Raw genomic sequence first — 22,005 nt, 5'->3', positions numbered from 1 at the left:
AAAACTGTGTCAGGGCATGCTGGGATATGTAGTTTCACAACAGCTGGAGGGCCACAGTTTGGACATGCCTGCGTTAATGTGTATGTGTAGGATATAATGAGAATGGGGTCTATTCATGGAGCAGTGAACAGAGTGGAGTAATGAGCCAGTGGAGAAGTTGCCCATGGCAACCAATCAGTGTTGAGGTAACATTTAGAAAGTGCATTCTATAAAAGTGGACCGCAGCTGATTGGTTATCATGGGTAACTTCCCCACACTTTTCACTGCTTCATGAATAGACCCCAGTGTCTTTGGTGTTTGGGAATACCCCATCGCACTTTTGACTTTTACAATGCTACTGTGAAAAGTCAGTTCACTTAACGGTTTGATTTAGGCTATCCAGTCTGAATGTCGGCAGTTAGAAAGTCACTATGTTCAGAATTTCAACCTGGTCAAAATGTTGACATCCACAAAATGTCAAACTATTGACATGTTCATTATGTTGACTGTTTACATGTCAGTCAGAATGTCGACAGTACATTTTAGTGTTATACTGTATTTATGTTTAGGGATAGACTTAAATATACCAAAAATGGTATGTTGGCATTTTGACTGCCAGTATGTAAAATATCAATATAATGAACATGTCAACATTTTGATCATGTCGACATAACATTCAGAATGTCGATATACCATACCACACCCTTCATTTAGATATGTAAAATATATCATTACACACATTATCATGCAAAGTAGTTTATAAATAGGAAATTAAATCCCAAAACATATTTGAGATGAGTCTCTGAATCCCATGAGGTACAGAAACAGGGCCATCGTATCATATAGGCACACTGGGCACCAAATTTCTAGTGGCTTTTAAGCAGGGGTGGTTGGTGGTCACACTCAGAGTGGGCAGACAGCAACTCTACCTGCCTCCCACCCTGCAGCCAGACAGATTATGGCTGTCAGCATGCTGATTGGTGGACAGCTGGAGCTACCCACCAATCAGAATGCAGCATTCTCTACCTTCCTCCCGGCTTGCAGACAGACCGTGAATGGCTATCAGCATGCTGATTGGTGGTTGGTTGGAGCTATCCACCAATCACAGTGCTGACAGCCATTCACTGTATGGAAGCATGTGGAGAGATGGCGCAGGACCGCATGAGAGGCATGTTATGATTTTTTTTAATTGGTTCCCATGAATGGTGGATAGAGACCCCAGTGCATTGCTTTGCCCAGGGCCTACACTGCTGTTAAGACTGTGCTCTGTACAGACGTAACTGGAGTGTATGTGATGCCAGGTGCATGTGCGGTGAATTCGGGCCTAAAACAAGTTTCCAGTTAAAATCTGGTCGAATTGGGCGAAATCCTGACTGGGGCAAGAAGCGAATCCTCCTAGCCAATGATTGACCATCTTTTCAGAAGTTGCTGCTTGGTCATGACAGTGCTTTGTATTAACCTCCAGCAGTCTGTGAGGAACCTCCACACTAATAAATGCAATAAGTTAAAATAATTCTCATATTGTGTAAAGTAGTGAGAATTTCAGTTGTGATTATCATTCTTAACCCTCGTGTTCTCCCTTCATTGTGGCTACTTACCCTCGCTCTTTTTCACCCAGTATATAGGGAGTTGGTCGCATAACAGTTGTACTGGTTCCCCTACAAGTTCGTGATTGACCTTTCGTCCTCCGATTACCCCTAGGAATTCCCGGTAGTATCTGGTCTTATTGTTCTGCAGTAGGACCCCGTCCTGTTTTAAAGAATAAACATACTGTTTACATGTTCTTTGCAGCATACACTGAGGGGGTCATTCCGAGTTGATCGCTAGCTGCCGTTCGCAGCGCAGCGATCAGGCTAAATATCTGCATTTCTGTGCATGCGTATGGCCCGCAGTGCGCACACACGACGTGCTTTCACAAAAAACGATGTAGTTTCACAGAAGACCAAGCGACTCTTTTCAGTCACTCTGCTGATCGGTGAGTGATTGACATGAATGAGGCGTTTCTGGGAGGTAACTGACCGTTTTCCGGGAGTGTGCTAAAAACGCAGGCGTATCAGATGAAAACGCAAGCGTGCCTGGGGAAACGGGGGAGTGGCTGGCAGAACGCAGGGCGTGTATGTGACGTCAAAACAGGAACTAAATAGTCTGAAGTGATGGCAAGGTAGGAGTAGGTCTGCAGCTACTCAGAAACTGCATGAAAATATTTTGGAGCAGTTCTGCGAACCTTTCGGTAGATACACTAAGATACACTTCCAGAGGGCGGCGGCTTAGAGTTTGCATTGCTGCTAAAAGCAGCTAGCGAGCGATCAACTCGGAATGAGGGCCTGAGTGTGGTCAGTCACAATGCAGGTTGCAGAGAACAGTAGAGCGAGACAGGAAGATAACATTAACTGAATCCACGGTGGACCCTTTAGTACAGAGGTTCTCAAACTCGGTCCTCGGGGGCACACACAGTGCATGTTTTGCAGGTCTCCTCACAGAATCGCAAGTGAAATAATTAGCTCCACCTGTGGACCTTTTAAAATGTGTCAGTGAGTAATTAATACACCTGTGCACCTGCTGGGTTACCTGCAAAACATGCACTGTGTGGGCTCCCGAGGACCGAGTTTGAGAACCTCTGCTTTAGTAGTACACAGAAAAGGGTCACCTTAAATGCTCATCTACTGGACTAAAATCCTGATCTGTAATATATACACAAGTACACGTAAGAGGGGTGAAGAAGAGGATATGGATCAACCATCTTCACCCAAGAACCAGCTAACAGCAGATCTTTATTCTTTCAAAGAATGCAAGCTCCAGAACTTCTAAAGGGCCCTACACATTTGGCGATCCGCCGCCGAGCTGCCCGATGGCGGATACGTCCATATTGGCCTGCATGCACAAGCGACGGGGCACCAGCGATGAACGAGCGCGGGGCCGCGCATCGTTCATCGCTGGTGCCTCCACACTGCACGATATGTATTTTATCTCATTCAGTAATGAACGAGATCGTTCAAATCTTGCAGTCAAATCGCCCAGTGTGTAGGGCAGGCCTGGCCAACCTGTGGCTCTCCAGCTGTTGTGAAACTACAAGTCCCAGCATGCCCTGCCACAGTTTTGTTATTAGGGAATGCTAAAACTGTGGCAGGGCATGCTGGGACTTGTAGTTTCACAACAGCTGGAGAGCCACAGGTTGGCCAGGCCTGGTGTAGGGCCTATTAGATGAACAGCTTCTGTGCAAGGTCCATATAAAGACATCCACAAAATAATAGTTTGACATTTTATTATTCTAGTACTGTCTTACATTTACATTGCCTCTGCCATGGTCTTTATCTGAAACCCGTAGTAAAGCTGGGCACACATTTTGCCAATCTGATAAACTGCTCCGTTCCTCAAAGCAATAATCGGATCAGTTTCCACCCTGTACACACTCAACTATTCCTGGATCCATTTGCTTTATTAAGGGGATCGGGATCCTATGGTTGCAGAAATGCTTGAAGCAGTTTATTGGCTAACGCTCCTGCAAACACACCTATGCAATCATCGGCTGATTGGCCTGATAACTCCATAGGCATGTGCCCAGCCTAATGGTGCAGACTCCACCTCAGTGGAGGACAGTGGGTGGTACAGGATGCAGAAGGTTTGACGTTTTACTTTCACAATCCTGGTGCATTCACTGTCAGTAGTACAATCCACTGACACTCCCTCCCCTCTACCTCTGTCCTATGCCTATCCATTAAATGAACATTGGTTCAGGTGGCTATGCAGGCCCAATCCCACAAATCAACCTTTATGACGGAACAGGAGAGGGAAGGTGGGATTTTATGTAGGCAAATTTCAGGAAGGGCGACGTAAGTGTACTGTACATATGGAGGGTCATTCAGATCCCATCGGATCTGCTACTTTATGCACAAAGGACCAATGTTCCGCACTTTGTACGCATGCACGAACGGGTCCTGCCACGTAGGAAGCAGGATGGCAGCGGACTGTCAGTGATTGACAATCTGCTGTCATTTGACACAACAGTCATGTCATCGTTAGCATTTCTCTTACGTCCTAGAGGATGCTGGGGTCCACATTAGTACCATGGAGTATAGACGGGTCCACCAGGAGCCATTGGCACTTTAAGAGTTTGAGAGTGTGGGCTGGCTTCTCCCTCTATGCCCCTCCTACCAGACTCAGTTTAGAAAATGTGCCCGGAGGAGCCGGTCACAGCTAGGGGAGCTCTCCTGAGCTTTCCTAAAATAAGTTTTGTTAGAGTTTATTATTTTACAGGGAGGCTGCTGGCAACAGCCTCCCTGCAGCGTGGGACTTAGGGGGGGAGCAGAGTCCGCCCTGCGGGGTCTGAGCCACTGACTCCGCTGACTGGACACTGAGCTCCAGAGGGGTCTGATCGGTCTCCGCCACAGGGGAACCGCTCGCCCCAGCAGCATGCCACCGACCCCTTACAGAGCTGAAGCAAGTGGTGAGTTAGTCACCGCCCCCCCTAGCAAGCGGGGGGCCGGTGTGAAGATGGCGGCAACAGAGGATGGAGCGCAGTATTAACCGAGCTCCTGGAAGGTACCAGAGGCACACTGTGCGGCGCTGTGAGGGGCGCCCTGGGCCAGCGTTTACCCCTCACACTGGTCAGCCAGCCTGTCTGGGTCCAGGACAACTCCTCAGGCCAGTTTAAAGTTCAGATGAGCGGGAAGACAGCGCCATGAAGGGGCGGAGCTTCTCAGAGCGGACCCTGCAGCGTTCCAGCGCCATTTTCCTGCATGCAGTAGCTGGAGGAAGATTCTGGTCCCTCCACAGCAGCTCCAGCTTACTGTATAACGGTACCAGGGGGTTGTAGAAGGGAGGGGAGGCTGATGTATTGACTGTGTGTCCTATTAAGGAGCACAAGTCAGCGCAGATAGCAGCAAATTATGCTTACCGATAATTTCATTTCTTCAAGGTACTCCATAGCAGCCACTACTCTGGGATTTATCCCTACTCCAAGGTTATAGACAGGAAGTTTTACATTTTAGGCTCCGCCCCTCTGGGAATATAGGTCCGCACTCCCCTGGCTTCCCCAGTCTTTGAGTGTCTCTTTAACAGAGCCTAGGAAAACAAAATATACTGAGGTGGGAAATTGTAGGCTGCCATGGAGGACCTTGAAGAAATGAAATTATCGGTAAGCATAAGTTGCTGCTTTCTTCCACGCTACTCCATGGCAGCCATTACTCTGGGATATACCAAAGCATCCAAGTAGGGAGGGAATAAATGACAAAGAGACTAATGATGCTTAAAGTTGCTTTCTTGAGTACCGCTTCTCCAAAGTGGCCACCAGAAACATCTAAGCCATAGTGTCTGGTGAACGTATGGATGGACAACCATGTAGCCGTCGCACATATCTCTTTTATCGACACCTGCGCTTTTCTTGCCTAAGGCCCTCATAGAGGGTGCCTTAATGTGTTCTGGAACTGGTCGCCCATTTTCTTGATAGGCGAACGCAATCAGTTCCGTAATCAATCTAGCAATCGTAATCTTAGATGGCGTTTCACCTTTCTTGACTCTACAGTGTAAAACAAACAGATTTTTAACTTTCCGGAAGTCTTTCATTCTTTCTAAGTATATGGAGACTGCCCGCAAGACATCCAGCATATGCAACCACTCTTCGTAATCATCCGTCGTGCATGGGAAGAACGATGGTAGAACGATCTCCTGGTTCATATGGAAGTTTGAAACTACTTTTGTTAAAAATTCTGCATTATTCCTTAATATTATTTTATCCGGAAGAATATTCAAATAGGGCTCCTCAGCCCAGAGAGCCTGTAGTTCTCCAACCCTTCTCGCTGAAGTTATTGCTGTGAGTTAAATTACTTTCCAGGTTAGCATTTTTAAAGAGATTTCTCGAAGAGGCTCAAAAGGAGAATCCATTAACGTGTTTAATACAAGATTTAGGTCCCAGGGTGGTAGAATTGATCTGACTCTAGGACGTTCCCTCTTAATCGCTTGACAGAATCTCTGCACCAGATTATCTTCCAACAGCTTTCTATCTAGTAATACACTTAAGGCTGATATGTGAACCTTGATGGTTGATACTGCAACACCCATCTGAAAGCCTTCACTTAGAAACTGCAGTACCTGCGGGACTTCAACCTTAGAGATTTCAGTGTCCTGCCCTAACCAATCACCAAATTTCCTCCATACTCTATAATAGGACTTTGATTAAATATTTTTCCTTGCTTTCATAAGTAGAGTAACGACCTGCTCTGAAAGACCTTTACTTCTCAGGATTGACCGTTCAACTTCCACGCCATCAAATGAAGACTCTGTGGGTTCGGATGACAGATTGGTCCCTGTCGCAGTAACCCTGGTTCTATTGGTAAGGTCCATGGACCCTGTATCGCCATTCTGAGGACTTTGGGAAACCACACCCTGTTTGGCCAAAGAGGTAGAACTATTATAACTACCGCTTTCTCCTCTCTGATTTTTCGTAGAACTCAAGGGAACATTGGTAGTGGTGGGAACACATAACTGAGGCTGAAGTTCCATCTCTGGGAGAGAGCATCTGTCCCACTGGAATTTGGGGATTGGTATCTTGAGAAAAATTGTTTCACTTTCGCGTTCTGAGATGTGGCCATCAGGTCTTTCTGAGGGTAACCAAACCTCTGAGTTATTAATTGGAATACATGAGGATTTAGCTCCCATTTTCCCGGTAATACATTGTGTCTGCTGAGGTAATCCGCTACTAAGTTGGACTCCGCTGGGACATGAAGAGCTGTTATGGACTTTAGGTTTTGTTATGCCCAATCCAGAATCTTTGCTACTTCCACCCATAGGTCTCGACTTCTGGTACCTCCTTGTCGATTTAAATAAGCCACAACTGTCACGTTGTCCGAGAACACTCTCAGATGAGACTGCGCCAGCTGCGTCTGAAAACAAATTATCGAGTTCCACACTGCCCTCATTTCTCGCTTGTTGGAGGACATACGTTTTTCTTGGGTGGACCACAACCCTTGACAGGTGCGACTTAACAGATGACCTTCCCAACCTGTGGCACTTGCATCCGTTGCCAAAACAGCATATTTGGGCTGTACTAGGGATATTGACCTTTGGCTCAGGCTCTGGTCTATCCACCAATCCAGGGACTTTTTTGCTCCTTGATTGAGGATTATCTTGTGATCCAGGGCTCTGCCTATACGGACCGCTCTGATTATGTCCCACTGGAACGTTCTCATTCTCCACCTGGCCCAGGGTACTACCTCTATTGTAGAAGACAGCATCCCCATAAGACGAAGGCCTAGGCGGAGTGAAATGCTGTCCTCCATCTGAACTAGGGATGAGAGATCTTGCATTTTTTTGCATCGGTCTTCCGACACGCAACGTTGTAGTCTTGTGAATTTATTCGAACTCCTAGGAACTGTATGTTCTGAGTTGGATCTAATTTGCTCTTCTTCCAGTTCACTAGCCAACCATGAGCTTGAAGAATCTGAAGAGTCCTCTGTACTGCTGCCGCTAGAGTCGCTTCCGTACTTGCACAGATCAGCAAATCGTCCAGGTACGGCCACAGAGCTATGCCTGTCACTCTCATATGTGCCACTAGAGCAAGGAGAACATTTGTGAAAATCCTCGGTGAGGAAGACAGGCCGAACGGCAGGCAGGTGAATTGTAGCTGTTTCCCAAGAACGTAAAAGCTTAGGGATTTCCGTTCGTCTTTGTGAATTGGCACGTGAAAGTAGGCGTCTTTCAGATCTATAGAGGCCATAAAGTCTCCTTGCTTTATCCCTAATAGTATGGTTTTCAGCGGAACTTGTTTAATCTTCTTAAATCCAGAATTTCCCTGAATTCTCCTGATGGTTTTTGAATCAGGAACATCCTGGAATAGAAACCTCTTCTCTCTTCCACTGCTGGTACTTGCTCGACCGCCTGCGCTTTGAGAAGATTTTTTATAATATCCTGAAAAGCTGTTAGTTGACCGTCTGTGATTGGGGTCTTTGATTTGATAAAATTCCGCCCCACTGGCCTTTTTATAAATTCTATATGATAGCCCTGCAATATTATTGTCAATACCCAGGTGTCTTGAATTGGCTTTCGCCATTGGTCCGCATATTTCATTAACCTGCCTCCTACCAGAGCAGTGTTCTGGGGTATCATATAGTCAGAACTTTCGATTGTCCCTCCTAGCAGGCTGACGAAAGGACTGCCTGGTAGTAGTTGGAGTATATCTGCCATACTGTCTTCCCGGCCTGTAAGACCTAGCTTCTTTAAATTGTTGCTTAGGAGAGGAAGCTCTAAACCTCGTTTTCTTATCATATGGCAATTTTGCCGATTTACCACCTGACATGACATTAATTATAGATTCTAACTTACTTCCGAAAAGGCAAGAGCCCTCATAAGGAAGAGCTATCAATTTGTTTTTTGAATGGACATCCGCCGTCCTGGTACGCAACCACAGTGATCTTCTAGCTGCTACCCCTGCTGCCAGGGATTTTGCTGCATATTCGACCACTTCAAGAGAGGCCTCACACAGGTATTCCACCGCCTTCATTATCACAGCCAGATCTTTCTGCAGGTGATGCCTAGATACCTGATCTTCTAAATCACGGTTCAAATTGTTCCCCACAACCTTAGGGTTCTGGTTGTTGACGCCATTGCTACCCCAGCTTTCAGCGTCACTGCTGATGCCTTATGGACCTTTTTCAATTAACTTTCAACCTTCTTGTCCATTGCATCTTTAAGCACTGCGCCGTCTTCCAATAGGATAGTAGTTTTGGAAACACCCTCTGCAACTGCAGCGTCAACTTTAGGTAATTCACACCATTTGACAAACTCTTCATCCTGTACCGGGAACATACGATCCAATCTTTTCATATAATTGAGACGTTTATCTGCACTTTGCCATTGTACTGACATAATTTCCTTCAATACCTTATGCACAGAAAAACATCTACATTTTTTAATTCTGTCTTCAAATAAAGGATCCTGAGCATCCTCCTCCTGTGATTCATCCTTAAGATTTAAAGCTCTATACATACTGAGCAAACTATCTACTATCTCTAGGTTAAACGACCTATCCGGCTTCTGAGCTTCTTCAGACTCCGCCGGAGAGGGACTATCAGTATAATCCAGCACATCGAGACCATCTGAATCATCTGCAGCGGCCAGACTTGTCTGTGACCCAGACCTTTTAGCCCCCTGTAGCTCCTTTAACTCATCCTTTGTTACAAACAACTTTTTCATCCACTCCATAAGGTCTTGAATCTGCCTAGATTGGCCCTGGGATACCTCACAATCAGCACATAATTTGCTATGCTTATCCCCAGAAAAGCTCTTTTTACATCCAGAACAAGCCAAGTGATTTTCTTTTTACATGTTCTCTTCCTGGGAACTTCAGACACACTGCAACCAAACAAACAGCATTCCTAAACACCCTAACTACATAAACAGAACTGGTGCCCTAAATGAGATTGCTTACCATTCCTGGGCACATGTAGGCGTGGAGGGAGACATTTCTTTATCCATGGTAGAGACTGTGTTATCATTCCTCAGCAATCCACACTGATGCAGGGAGACACAGTTTACACACTTCAGCGGTGGGCAGCGCAATTTTAACGCCCTCTAACCTTCCTGGCCAGGCGGCGCATGCGCAGACCGATACCACGGTGCATCCTGGGATTCGGCCGCGCACTTCCGCCCGCCGCGATTAGCGCTACTTCCGCCCTCCAGGCTGTAGCATCCAGCGGCATTAACTCCAGCACAACGCGATCAGCCACAAGAAGCGGCGGCAGGCGGACAAATTACTGCCACAGGCAGCAATTCCATCTCTCCTCAGCGAGGGTCCTTATCTCCGGGTGCCAAACCCCTTCCAGCCGCGGCTCACAGAGGCGCATTAGGCCAGGAATAAACTGGTAAGCCTCATTATTTGCAAATAAAACAAACGACTACACTGTCCTCTGCCTAACTGGAGACAGAAAAAAGACTGGGGAAGCCAGGGGAGTGCGGCCCTATATTCCCAAAGGAGCGGAGCCTAAAATGGAAAACTTCCTGTCTAAAACCTTGGAGTAGGGATAAATCCCAGAGTAATGGCTGCAATGGAGTAGCGTGGAAGAAAAGGGGTTTCTCCTTGTGATAAAGTGCTAGTGTGGGTTGTCTCCAATCTCTGTCTCTGTCTTGCTATTCTTGGGGGGAAACTCTGTCTGCCCCCACCTGTGTGTGTTTGGTGGTCTCCTTTAGCAATGTCCAGGGACACTGTGTCATATGCTGCAGAGGATTTATCCTCCCAGGATGATCCCATTCCATGTAATCGGGTTAGCACTGGTTTAGCACAGATTCCTGCAAGGGAACCAGAGTGGTTTTCCTCTATCAAAACTTGGATTTCTCAGATTTCTGACAGGGTTGCTAGTAATGAATCTGCAACCCAGGTATTGCAGACCTCTATGGCTGTATGGCCCTTATCTGGTACCTCAGGACACCCCGCTATATACCCCCACAAACGTGCGCTTGTGCAGGTAACACAAGACGACACGGATACCGATACTGACACTACAGATGGTGATGGGGATGTGTTACGGGGGTCTGCATCGCTTGCAAAGGGGGTGCAACTGTTGATAGGGGCTATCAGAGATGTGTTAAATGTTAATGATACCACACCTGATCAGGTTGAGGAGTCTTTTTTTACAGAAAATAAAAAAGCCTCGCTGACCTTCCCTGCATCAAAGGAATAAAACGCTATTTTTTAAAAAGCATGGGTAAACCCTGAAAAGAAATTTCAGATCCCAAAAAGGGTTCTGGTAGCTTTTCCTTTCCCTGACGAGAACAGGAAAAGAAGGGAAAACCCTCCTATTGTTGACGCATCTGTGTCCAGACTCTCAAAAAAGGTGGTTTTGCCTGTTCCAGGTTCTACCGCCTTAAAGGAGCCAGCAGATAGAAAGATTGATAACACGCTTAAATCAATGTACACAGCTTCTGGGGCCATATTACGTCCCACTATTGCTAATGCATGGATTGCAAAAGCAATAATGAAGTGGTCGGCTACCTTGCTTGAGGATTTGGATACAATGACTAGGGATGACGTTGCTTTATTTTTACGCAACATACATGATTCTGCGGGTTTTATGGTTGACTCCATGAAAGACCTGGGTTCCATGGCTGCCGGAATTTCTTCCATGTCTGTTTCTTTGGCTGCGCCAGTGGTCGGCCGACGCGGAATCCAGAAGAAGTGTGGAGTCGCTGCCCTATACAGGTCAGGCTCTCTTTGGGGAAGCTCTAGATGCGTGGATTTCTACCGCCGCATCGGGGAAGTCTCTGTTTCTTCCCTCAGCAGCACCTGCTCCGAAGAAATCATTCTCCTCAGCTGCGCAGCAGTTCTTTCGGCCTAACAAGCCTAGAAAGGCCAGGACTTCCAATACCTTCTTTAGGGGAGGTCGAGTTAAGTCCAAGAAACCTGCCGCTGCAGGTTCCCAGGAACAAAAGCCTGCGTCAAGTACCCCTAAGTCCTCCGCATGACGGTGGACTGCTAGCCCCGGTGGTGGGGCCAGTGGGAGCGAGACTCAGACATTTCAGTCATGTCTGGGTGTCGTCCGGCCTGGATCCCTGGGTACTAGATATTGTGTCTCAGGGATACAGTCTGGAATTTCAAAGTCTCCCTCCGCACCGCTTTTTCTAGTCAGGTTTACCAACTCTGTTGGAAGGCAGCACAGTACTTCAGAACGCTGTCCAAAAGCTGGTGCAGGCACAGGTCATTGTGCCAGTACCTCCTCACATGCTGACCAAAGGTTACTATTCAAACTTTTTTGTGGTACTGAAACTGGATGGTTCAGTCAGGCCCATTCTGAACCTAATATCATTGAACCCCTTTCTAAAGGAGTTCAAGTTCAAGATGGAGTCTCTCAGGGCGGAGATATCAGGTCTGGAAGAGGGGGAATTCCTGGTATCACTGGATATCAAAGATGCGTACCTTCACATTCCGATCTGGCTGCCGCATTAGGCTTATCTCTGTTTCGCATTGCTGGACTGTCATCATCAGTTCCAGGCCCTGCCATTCGGACTCTCCACACTGGGTATTTACCAAGGTGATGGCGGATATGATGATACTGCTCCGCAAACAGGGTGTGAACATCATTCCATACCTGGACGATCTTCTGATAAAGGCGTCATCCAAAGAGAAGCTACTGCAGTCCATTGTTCTCACAACATGCCTGCTCCAGAGCCACGGTTGGATTCTGAACCTTCCAAAGTCACATTTGGAACCAACCCAGAAGTTGTCCTTTCTGGGAATGATCCTGGACACGGAAGTGCAGCGGGTGTTTCTTCCGCTAGAAAAGGCTTTGGTGATACAAACTATGGTCCGGGATGTCCTGAAGCCACCCCGGGTGTCTGTTCATCAATGCATCCGCCTATTGGGAAAGATGGTGGCCTGTTACGAGGCTTTCTAGTACAGGAGGTTCCATGCTCGGCCCTTCCAACTGGATCTCCTGGACAAGTGGTCGGGATCTCACCTCCACATGCACCAGCGAATTCGTCTGTCACCAAAGGCGAGGATTTCACTCCTCTGGTGGCTTCAGCTGCCTCACCTCCTGGAAGGCCGCCGGTTCGGGATTCAGGACTGGGTCCTGCTAACAACGGATGTGAGCCTCAGGGGCTGGGGTGCGGTCTCTCAAGGTGTTACCTTTCAGGGAAGGTGATCAAGCCTGGAAGCCGGCCTGCCCATCAACTTTCTGGAACTAAGAGCCGTATACAATGGTCTTCTTCAGGCGGCCCCTCTTCTAAGAAATCGGGCCATTCAGGTGCAGTTGGACAGCGTAACAACAGTAGCTTACATAAACCAACAGGGCGGAACGAAGAGCAGAGCAGCAATGTTAGAGGTGTCAAGAATACTCCTCTGGACAGAAAAGCACGCGTTGGCGCTGTCAGCCATCTTCATTCCGGGAGTAGACAACTGGGAAGCAGACTTCCTCAGCAGACACGATCTCCATCCAGGAGAGTGGAGACTCCATCCGGAAGTGTTCAAGGACATAATGAATCTTTGGGGCTTGCCCCAAATAGACATGATGGCCTCTCGTCTCAACAAGAAGCTTTGGCGTTATTGTTCCAGGTCGAGGGACCCACAGGCAGTGGACGCCCTGGTGTCTCCGTGGGTGTTCCAGTCAGTGTATGTGTTTCCTCCACTCCCACTCATCCCAAGAATCCTAAAGCTCGTAAGGAGAACAAGGGTTCAAGCGATCCTCATTGTCCCAGAATGGCCAAGAAGGGTTTGGTACGCGGACCTTCTGAATCTCCTGCAAGAAGATCCGAGGCCTCTTCCTCTTCGGGAGGACCTGCTACAGCAAGGTCCGTTCGCCTATCAAGACTTACCTCGGCTACGTTTGACGGCATGGAAGTTGAGCGCCTGATTCTGGCTCGGAAGGGCATTCTGAAGACGGTTATTGCTACCCTCATACAGGCTAGGAAAGGGGTAACGTCTAAACATTACCATCGTATTTGGAAGAAATATGTCTCTTGGTGTGAGTCCAAGAGCTTTCCTGCGGTGGAGTTTCAACTGGGACGTTTCCTCCTCTTCCTGCAAGCAGGAGTGGATATGGGCCTGCGATTGGGGTCTGTGAAGGTCCAGATTTCGGCCCTATCCCTTTTCTTTCAGAAACAATTGGCTGCCCTCCCTGAGGTTCAGACCTTTTTGAAGGGTGTTCTAACCAACCTCCCTTTGTACCGCCTACGGTGCCCTGGGACCTTAACGTGGTGTTGCAGTTCCTCCAGTCGGATTTGTTTGAGCCTCTGTAGGAGGTGGAGGTCAAATTTCTCACGTGGAAGGCGGTCACTTTGTTGGCCTTAGCTTCTGCTAGGCTGGTGTCCGAACTGGGGGCTTTATCCTGTAAAAGCCCTTACTTGATCTTCCACGAAGATAGGGCTGAGCTCCGGACACGTCAGCAGTTTTTCCAAAGGTTGTGTCGGCATTTCATATCAACCAACCTATTGTGGTGCCAGTGGCTACTGACTCCTCTATTACATCAAAGTCCTTGGATGTCGTAATGGCTCTGAAGATTTATGTGAAGAGAACATCTCGTTACAGGAAGTCGGACTCTCTGTTTGTCCTGTATGATCCCAAGAAGATTGTTTGTCCTGCTTCTAAGCAGACGATATCTCGCTGGATCAGGTTCACTATCCAGCATGCTTATTCTACGGCTGGATTGCCGTGTCCAAAGTCTGTCAAGGCCCACTCTACTCGTAAGGTAGGGTCTTCCTGGGTGGCTGCCCGGAGTGTCTCGGCTGCAACTTGGCTGGGTCAAACACGTTTGCAAAGTTTAACAAGTTCGATACTTTAAAAAACAAATAACAAGTGGCGCTTGACAATCAGAAAATTTGAAAACATTTATTTAAAAATGTATATAAGAATTACAACAACCTCCCGGGGGTAAACATAAACAACAATGTTAAAACATCACATTAATACTGTATTGTAGCTACGTGTTCAAACTGTAATATAAACACCAATAAAAAATCTTATTAACATGCAATTAATTGTTAATAGCACCTGGAAGGTCATAAACCGGGTTCAATATGTGCACAAAAATATAAGGCTGTTAAAATGTTTTGTCAGAAGAAGAATCACTCACGGCTGTGTGCTTTAGAAGAAAAGCATAAGTCACGATATTTAACAGATAACGGCTGGTGCAGGTAAAATGGATGGAAATGTAGCTGCACATATACCGCTGGGCAGGAGCTTTTTCGGTCCCTGCTCCCTGGTGTTGTCTCGTGATCTAGATAAAGACACACACCAGAGCCTCAGCGGATGGAATACATGCCGCACCGTGCAGGGAGTCCTGATAAGCCGTCCTTGTCCGATCCACACCTCCGGTACCTCCGTACTTTCCAAACGGAGACAAGCAGCTGGTTTTCGGGGTTATTGTGGTAATCGGTACGGGTGCATTCGGCCAGCAAGCGGCCTTTCTTAAATGGAACAGACACCCGGTGTAATCTCCGTGCACCGGACTGCGCCGGGCTGGGTAGGAACGGCACCTGTGGCTTCTACCGTCCCAATTTGAGATGGACGGCCAGGGCTAAGTGGGTGAAAGCTGCAGAACAAGTGTTCCTGACTGCAGTAGTCAAAACCGGGCTCCTGTGTCCGGTAACTAGATCAATTCAAAGCAAACAGCAGTGTAGATCTCTGGAATGCAGAGCCTGTATCCTTAACGCGTTTCAACGCCACCAGGGCGTCTTCTTCGAAAGGCAGGTATACCTGGGAGTGGGAGTGTTCAGATCTTATACCTGCTCCACAGGTGAAGCTGATTATCGGCAATTAAATTCAGCCATTTTATATCATCAATTTAAATGTAATGTTTTAAGCTCCTATAGTTTTGGAGCAAACATGCACATTCATAAAAAACATTACTATAATAGTACCACAATACAATAAAAGATAGCACAAATTATACTGCATGAATAATACATATAAAAGAACCCAAATAAAATATGAGACTGGGAATACATATCTTTAACATAAGGACTATATTGTGGCAGTCCATAATTACCACACTGATTTGCAAGTCTATAAGTATGTATATTTGGATCAATAGGGTTTCTAAATTTATCATAATAATTACTTGTAAAACCGTATTGAGAGGAAATTTCTTTTATGTGAATGCATATTCTCACTCACATTTTAAATCTCTGCTAGCGACAACACAAATATTAGTACCCACAGGGAAAAAAAATCTTCCCTATAAGACCTCCTGTGAAAGAGTGTTGGGCAGCAGGATAGAAACAGAGAAGGAAAAAGAGAGAGAAAAAAAGAATAAAAATGGAGGTAGGACAAAGAGATATATATTTTTTGAAAAGATTGTTCCGAGAGGACAAATACTTATATGTAATATATATAATATATAATAATGCATATACTACAGAGAAAGGAGATTATGCAAGATACTGCACATAACCAATAATGTTTGGAAAATGCCAGTATAGCAGGTATCAAAAAGAGGAAGAAAAAGACTTTTATAAATAGGACTATGAAACCAGATCTGTAAGTACTCTTATAGAGGTGCTACAGTTAAAGAAAGTACATTTAGGTTTTAGATAAACTCCAGATCGATGGTTTCATTGAGACCTTGAGGGTTGAGTGTCTGTAATTTAAGAATCCATGCTGCCTCCTGTCTACATAAGGGCCCTCATTCTGAGTTGTTCGCTCGCAAGCGGATTTTAGCAGATTTGCTCATGCTAAGCCGCCGCCTACTGGGAGTGAATCTTAGCATCTTAAAATTGCGAACGATGTATTCGCAATATTGCGATTACACACCTCGTAGCAGTTTCTGAGTAGCTCCAGACTTACTCGGCATCTGCGATCATTTCACTGCTTGTCGTTCCTGGTTTGACGTCACAAAAACACCCAGCGTTCGCCCAGACACTCCTCCGTTTCTCCGGCCACTCCTGCGTTTTTTCCGGAAACGGTAGCGTTTTTTCCCACACGCCCATAAAACGACCTGTTTCCGCCCAGTAACACCCATTTCCTGTCAATCACATTACGATCGCCAGAACGATGAAAAAGCCGTGAGTAAAATTCCTAAGTGCATAGCAAATTTACTTGGCGCAGTCGCAGTGCGGACATTGCACATGCGCATTAAGCGGAAAATCGCTGCGATGCGAAGATTTTTACCGAGCGAACAACTCGGAATGAGGGCCCAGGTTCTATAACGATCACCACCCCTGTTGGTTGCTGGAACATGTTCCAGCCCAACCAGCCGGAGCCCTGTCGGATCGCCTCCATGAAACTCAGAAAAATGTCGGGGAACACTATGATTCATGATTTTATTCAGAATGTTTCTTCTGTGTTCCATAAATCTGAGTTTCAGGGGGCGTATTGTTTGACCAGCATAATGTAATTGACAGGGACATATAAGTAAATAAATCACATATTGAGTGCTACAGTTAATAAAGGTGTTGATTCCATGCTCTTTTTTAGAGACATTAGAAACGACACTTTTAGTTTTATTCGAAACGAACGAACACGTGATACACCCTCCCATGATTACATCGATAAAAACCTGTGACTTCTGGTCCAATAAGAGTTCTTTGTGTATTTTTTAAGGATCGATCTAAATGTCCTTTAAAGAAACTTGGAGCCAGAATATTTCTCAAATTTTTAGCTTTCTTAAAGACTATCACTGGTGTTTCATCTAAATGTTCCTTCAGAACAGGGTCAGTGAATAGTAGTCTATAATTTTTATTAATTATACCCTTGATCTTACTAGCCGCTACATTGAATTTTGACTTAAATACTAAGCTGTATTTTTCTTTTTCTTTGTTCTTCTTTATTATTTTGTTTTTATTTTTATCTTTATCTCTATCCCCAAGCCTATATCTAACTCTATCGTTAACCTCCAAATTCACACTTTGGCCTCTGATGATCTGAAGTTCAGTCAATCAGTTCTGCAGGAGCCTCCGCACTCTCCCTCCCGTTCTGGGAGCTTTGTAATGTTTCAGCTGTTGCTGAGTAGTTCAAGCTAGTTGTCTTGACGTGCCTTGTATGTGTGAGCTGGTCTGAATCTCACCACTATCTGTGTTAAGTCCTTCTCTCTAAGTATGTTGTCTCCTCGGGCACAGTTTCTAGACTGAGTCTGGTAGGAGGGGCATAGAGGGAGGAGCCAGCCCACACTCTCAAACTCTTAAAGTGCCAATGGCTCCTGGTGGACCCGTCTATACCCCATGGTACTAATGTGGACCCCAGCATCCTCTACGGACTACGAGAAAAGGATTTACCTGTAGATAACCAAAATCCTATTTATATATAAAAACATTTTAAGTAAAAAGCTGCAAAGACCTGTTCAAATCAACAAAAAACTGAACAAAGCTGTCTGAATATGGAAAGTCCATTAATAATGCAATACTGCTCCGCACCTTGGGCAGAGACATATTTAGGAAGGATTGTATATTCTCTATATCTCGAATCTCCATATGGCGAAGGAAACAGGATTTCTCTCCGGCAGCCCGATAGCAAACCAGTCCCTGCAGGGAATACAAGGGAGAACAGTGGATTAAAGAAAACATCAATAGCACAAAAGTAACAGTAAAACCCATACTGCAATGAAATAACCATAGTTATACTAGTCTAATTCTGTGTAGCATAGTATCTGTTGCAACCACTGTTTAATGGTGTGCATGAGGGAAACGGAACTGGCCCATTCTTGCCTACCTGACCCTCTCCATGAGGGAGAAAATGCTCTGTTCCTGGACTTTCCTGGTAATGTATGATTGCCATCACCTGTGGTGAGCTAGTTAATTGATAAGAAAGGTGTTTCACCACAGGTGATGGCAATCATACATTACCAGGAAAGTCCAGGAACAGAGCATTTTCTCCCTCATGGAGAGGGTCAGGTAGACAAGTATGGACTGGCCCTAGTCTGTAGTATTCTGAACAATAGAAATGCTTGTAGATATAGTTGATGTGTCCTCTATGTCAATAAAAAAAAAGCATTCTGTGACACCACAAGTCCCAGCATGGTCTAACAGCTTTAGAATTATCCAATTTAGGCAAATCAGCGTGTATACTTTTTTGGTTTGCCCCCTTCCCCAACCTATAGTCTTTACTATTGCCATGGTCAGGGGCAGAACTACCATTGGTGCAGCAGGTGCCATGCACCGGGCCTTTGGAAACTAAGGGGCCAGCCACTGTCCAGACCAGCAATGAGTTTTTCTCTGACCCGCTGCCTAACCATACTGAGCACAGTCTGATGACTAGCCCAGTGTTGTCACCCTCTACCCATACTTGCCTACCTGACCCTCTCCATGAGGGAGAAAATGCTCTGTTCCTGGACTTTCCTGGTAATGTATGATTGCCATAACCTGTGGTGAGCTGGGTAGTTGATAAGAAAGGTGTTTCACCACAGGTGATGGCAATCATACATTACCAGGAAAGTCCAGGAACAGAGCATTTTCTCCCTCATGGAGAGGGTCAGGTAGGCAAGTGTGCCTCTACCTCTCCATGACACCCGCTGCCTCTCCCTGGCACCCACTGTCTCTCTCTGCCTCTCCCCGTCACTCTCTGCCTCTCGCTATCACCCACTGCCATAGCTTTTACCCACTGCCGTGTGGCATATTATTAACTTTGAGTGTGGCAGAGGAGGCGGCCCAAAAACATATTTTTTGCACCTGGGCCTACCACTCACAAGTTTTGCCACTTGCCATGGTTATATTTAATATGGATATATAAATTATGTTTCCGTATAGCAACTTTATTTCTACGGATACCAAGGAAATACTTTGTGAGTTGAACCGTGCAATTTTTGAGAACACACTGCTGCCTTTGCTGTACTAATCACAAGTCAGTCTGTCAGCTCCATTTAATTAAAGCCCATTTTCACTGTAAATCCACAATATACAAGTTCAGAAAATGATGAAAATGAAATGATGGACGGACTGGCACATGCTGGCAGTACAGAGGAAAATTAAACTGCTGTAACTTTATCACCCTCTTTATTAAAAAAAAAAATGGCACATAGCAGTTATTTAGGTTCCTTAACACTGTTGTGGACTTTGAGGGTATTTATGTCTAGTCCGAGAAGTGGTGAAAACCAAGTAGACTACATCTTAAACTAAGATTACGTGACGTTGACCGTTCGCAGTAGTTGGAGGATGGGACGGTAGAATTGCGATGTAATATTCATCCTCATAGGGATGATGAGGATAATTATTTATGGGCTGATTCAGAGGTGGCAGGATGTCATCGCTACTCAATCCATCGAACCTCTAAGCAAACTAAACAATTAAGCTGCCGGAGCCTTTACAACTTCATACAACAATGGAGCCACAGACTCAGACACGCCCCCAAAATGGCTGCAACATGCCTGCATTCGACAAGCCACGCCCTATTACCTCCCCCAAACACTACCTGTCACTCACTTTGTAAATAAGGGGTCTATTCATGAAGCAGTGAAAAGAGTGGAGAAGTTGCCCATAGCAACCAATCAGCTGCTCCATACAATTGTATAGTATGCAAATTATAAATGTTACTTCACTGCTGATTGGTTGCCATGGGCAACTTCTCCACTGGGTCACTTCTCCACATTTTTCACTGCTTCATGAATAGATCCCTAAATCTTCCGTGTTATGTACATTGTTTTCAATGTCTGTAAAGCACCTTGAGTCCTGTTGGGAAAGAGCGCTATATAAATAGAATTATTATTATTATTAACTATTCCCATTTGTCATGGTGCTGTTTACTCACACTTGGCTTGGGCAACTATCAGTGACACAACATGACTAGCCAAGCTGCTATGCCCCCAAAGACAATGAGTTAAGAAGGTAGCATCATGAACGACAAAGCTGAGATCGATTGATAGGAAACTGTACAATTGCCAGGGATGAAGCTGATTGGTGAGACAATTAATGTACAATTGTAAGGGACAACTCTGAAGTTGATGTGTTGGAGAATATAGCATAATGAGGGACAAAGCTGAAGTTGATGGGTTGGAGAATGTAGAATTAGGAATGACAATGCTGAAGTTGACGGGTTGGAGAATGAAGAATCGTAAGGGACAAAGATGAAGATGATGAGTTGGAGAATGTAGAATCATGAGGGACAAAGCTGAAGTTGATGGGTTGGAGAATGTAGAATCATGGGGGACAAAGCTGAAATTGATCGGTTGGAGAATGTAGAATTAGGAATGACAAAGCTGAAGTTGATGGGTTGGAGAATGAAGAATCGTAAGGGATGAAGATGATGAGTTGGAGAATGTAGAATCATGAGGGACAAAGATGAAGTTGATGGGTTGCAGGATGCAGAACCATGAGGGACAAAGCAGTTGTGCACTCTTATTGTACCTGTTGGCGCGTACCCCTCCCCCCCAAACATTTGAGAGAGGCGCCAATCAATGTGTACTAGGTTGTGGGGCATCATAGTGCTGTGAGTGAGGAGACAAGGAGAGAACAGCGATGTCCTCATACAGAGGCCAAATCAGGGAAACCAAATACCCTACAGGCTTACTCGGGCTACAGGCAGCGATTTAGGGGCACCAAAATGAATAATATTTTGCACCCCCCTTCCCCTTGGCTGCTGGCAACATTCATCTGGTATGATAGTGTATGATAGAACTGCCTGCACCACAAACCACATCTTAGAAGCAACTCCCTACCCTAACCGCCGTGTGCAGCACAGACAGCAGCTAGACGGGCTGAACTGTCATTTTAGACACACGTCTGGTAGCCCCCAGGCCCATTTTGACGGAGAGCTGCTCCACTATAGCGTGCCGTTCGCCTTCCACGCACCTTCGTAGCCGACGTTCACCTTTCATATCAGCGGCGCGTGGTGCTCCGCAGCTTCCACATTGGTTATTCGCAATGGTGCCATTTGTCCAGTTACGACGCACCTTCACCACAGCAGCACATGAAGAGCTCGCAAACTGCGCTGTGTCAGATGTACTGCCACCCTTGCCACTTTTTGACAGCAACAAGTGATATGTGTGCAGATAAATGTAGGAAATGGTCATAATAATGTGATTCGACCGTGTACAATGAGAGAACTATAATTCAGCATACAATAAATGTAACTGGGAAAATTCTCCATAATCTAATCTCTACAAAACAGCATCAAGAAAGTCCCCAATGCAGGTAATGCAAGTTCTACATCATCTCCAAGGTCAGTCACCTCGGCAATCCTATGCTACTAAGACTGTACACTTACAGCAGCTGTCGGCAGCACTCACAGCAGCTGTCGGCAGCGCAACCTGTGGTGGCTGCTTCTGCTGCAGACATTTGCAGTGTCACTGGTAGAAAAATAGATGAAACTATTCTGCCAGGTGTCCGAATTTATAGGTCAAATATAAGCGTCCTTATGTGGAACTCACGTGTTTGCTGTCAAATAACACCAGAGAGGTCTGGTTTCTGGACGTAACCCGATAGGTGACTGTGTTCCTCCGCTTGTCAGTAATTGCAGACTGGTTTACAGAAGTACCCTGCAAGTTTTTGTAGGTCAGGCGGACAACCTGTAAGAGAGGCTAAACATAAAAGTCAGGTGAATGAGGCAGAGAGAACACAAGCTCAGGTCACACTGAAACTGAGGGATCTTTGTGCTTTGCGCACTACTAAACATACCAT

At 45.8% G+C, this 22,005-nt stretch overlaps 1 protein-coding gene across 2 annotated transcripts in view; it reads right to left on the bottom strand.

The window, feature by feature from the left end:
* BRICD5 (BRICHOS domain containing 5) overlaps positions 1–22,005 on the bottom strand; it is a 67,271-nt gene that overhangs the window by 6,381 nt on the left and 38,885 nt on the right. The window contains exons 3-5 of one of the 2 annotated variants that reach the window (XM_063934704.1): positions 21,756–21,893; positions 17,812–17,919; positions 1,578–1,728 (exon numbers count right to left, since the gene is read on the bottom strand). In XM_063934704.1, coding sequence (XP_063790774.1) covers positions 1,578–1,728; positions 17,812–17,919; positions 21,756–21,893 — 397 coding nt within the window. Of the gene's footprint in view, positions 1–1,577; positions 1,729–17,811; positions 17,920–21,755; positions 21,906–22,005 lie in introns of both variants that reach the window. The other variant, XM_063934703.1, reaches the window with a different exon arrangement.

Source organism: Pseudophryne corroboree, chromosome 7 (assembly GCF_028390025.1).
Source record: "Pseudophryne corroboree isolate aPseCor3 chromosome 7, aPseCor3.hap2, whole genome shotgun sequence".
NCBI classification, from domain to species: domain Eukaryota; kingdom Metazoa; phylum Chordata; class Amphibia; order Anura; family Myobatrachidae; genus Pseudophryne; species Pseudophryne corroboree.
The sequence above is the reverse complement of the archived record's forward strand: the minus strand, read 5'-3'. Positions and strand labels throughout refer to the sequence as shown.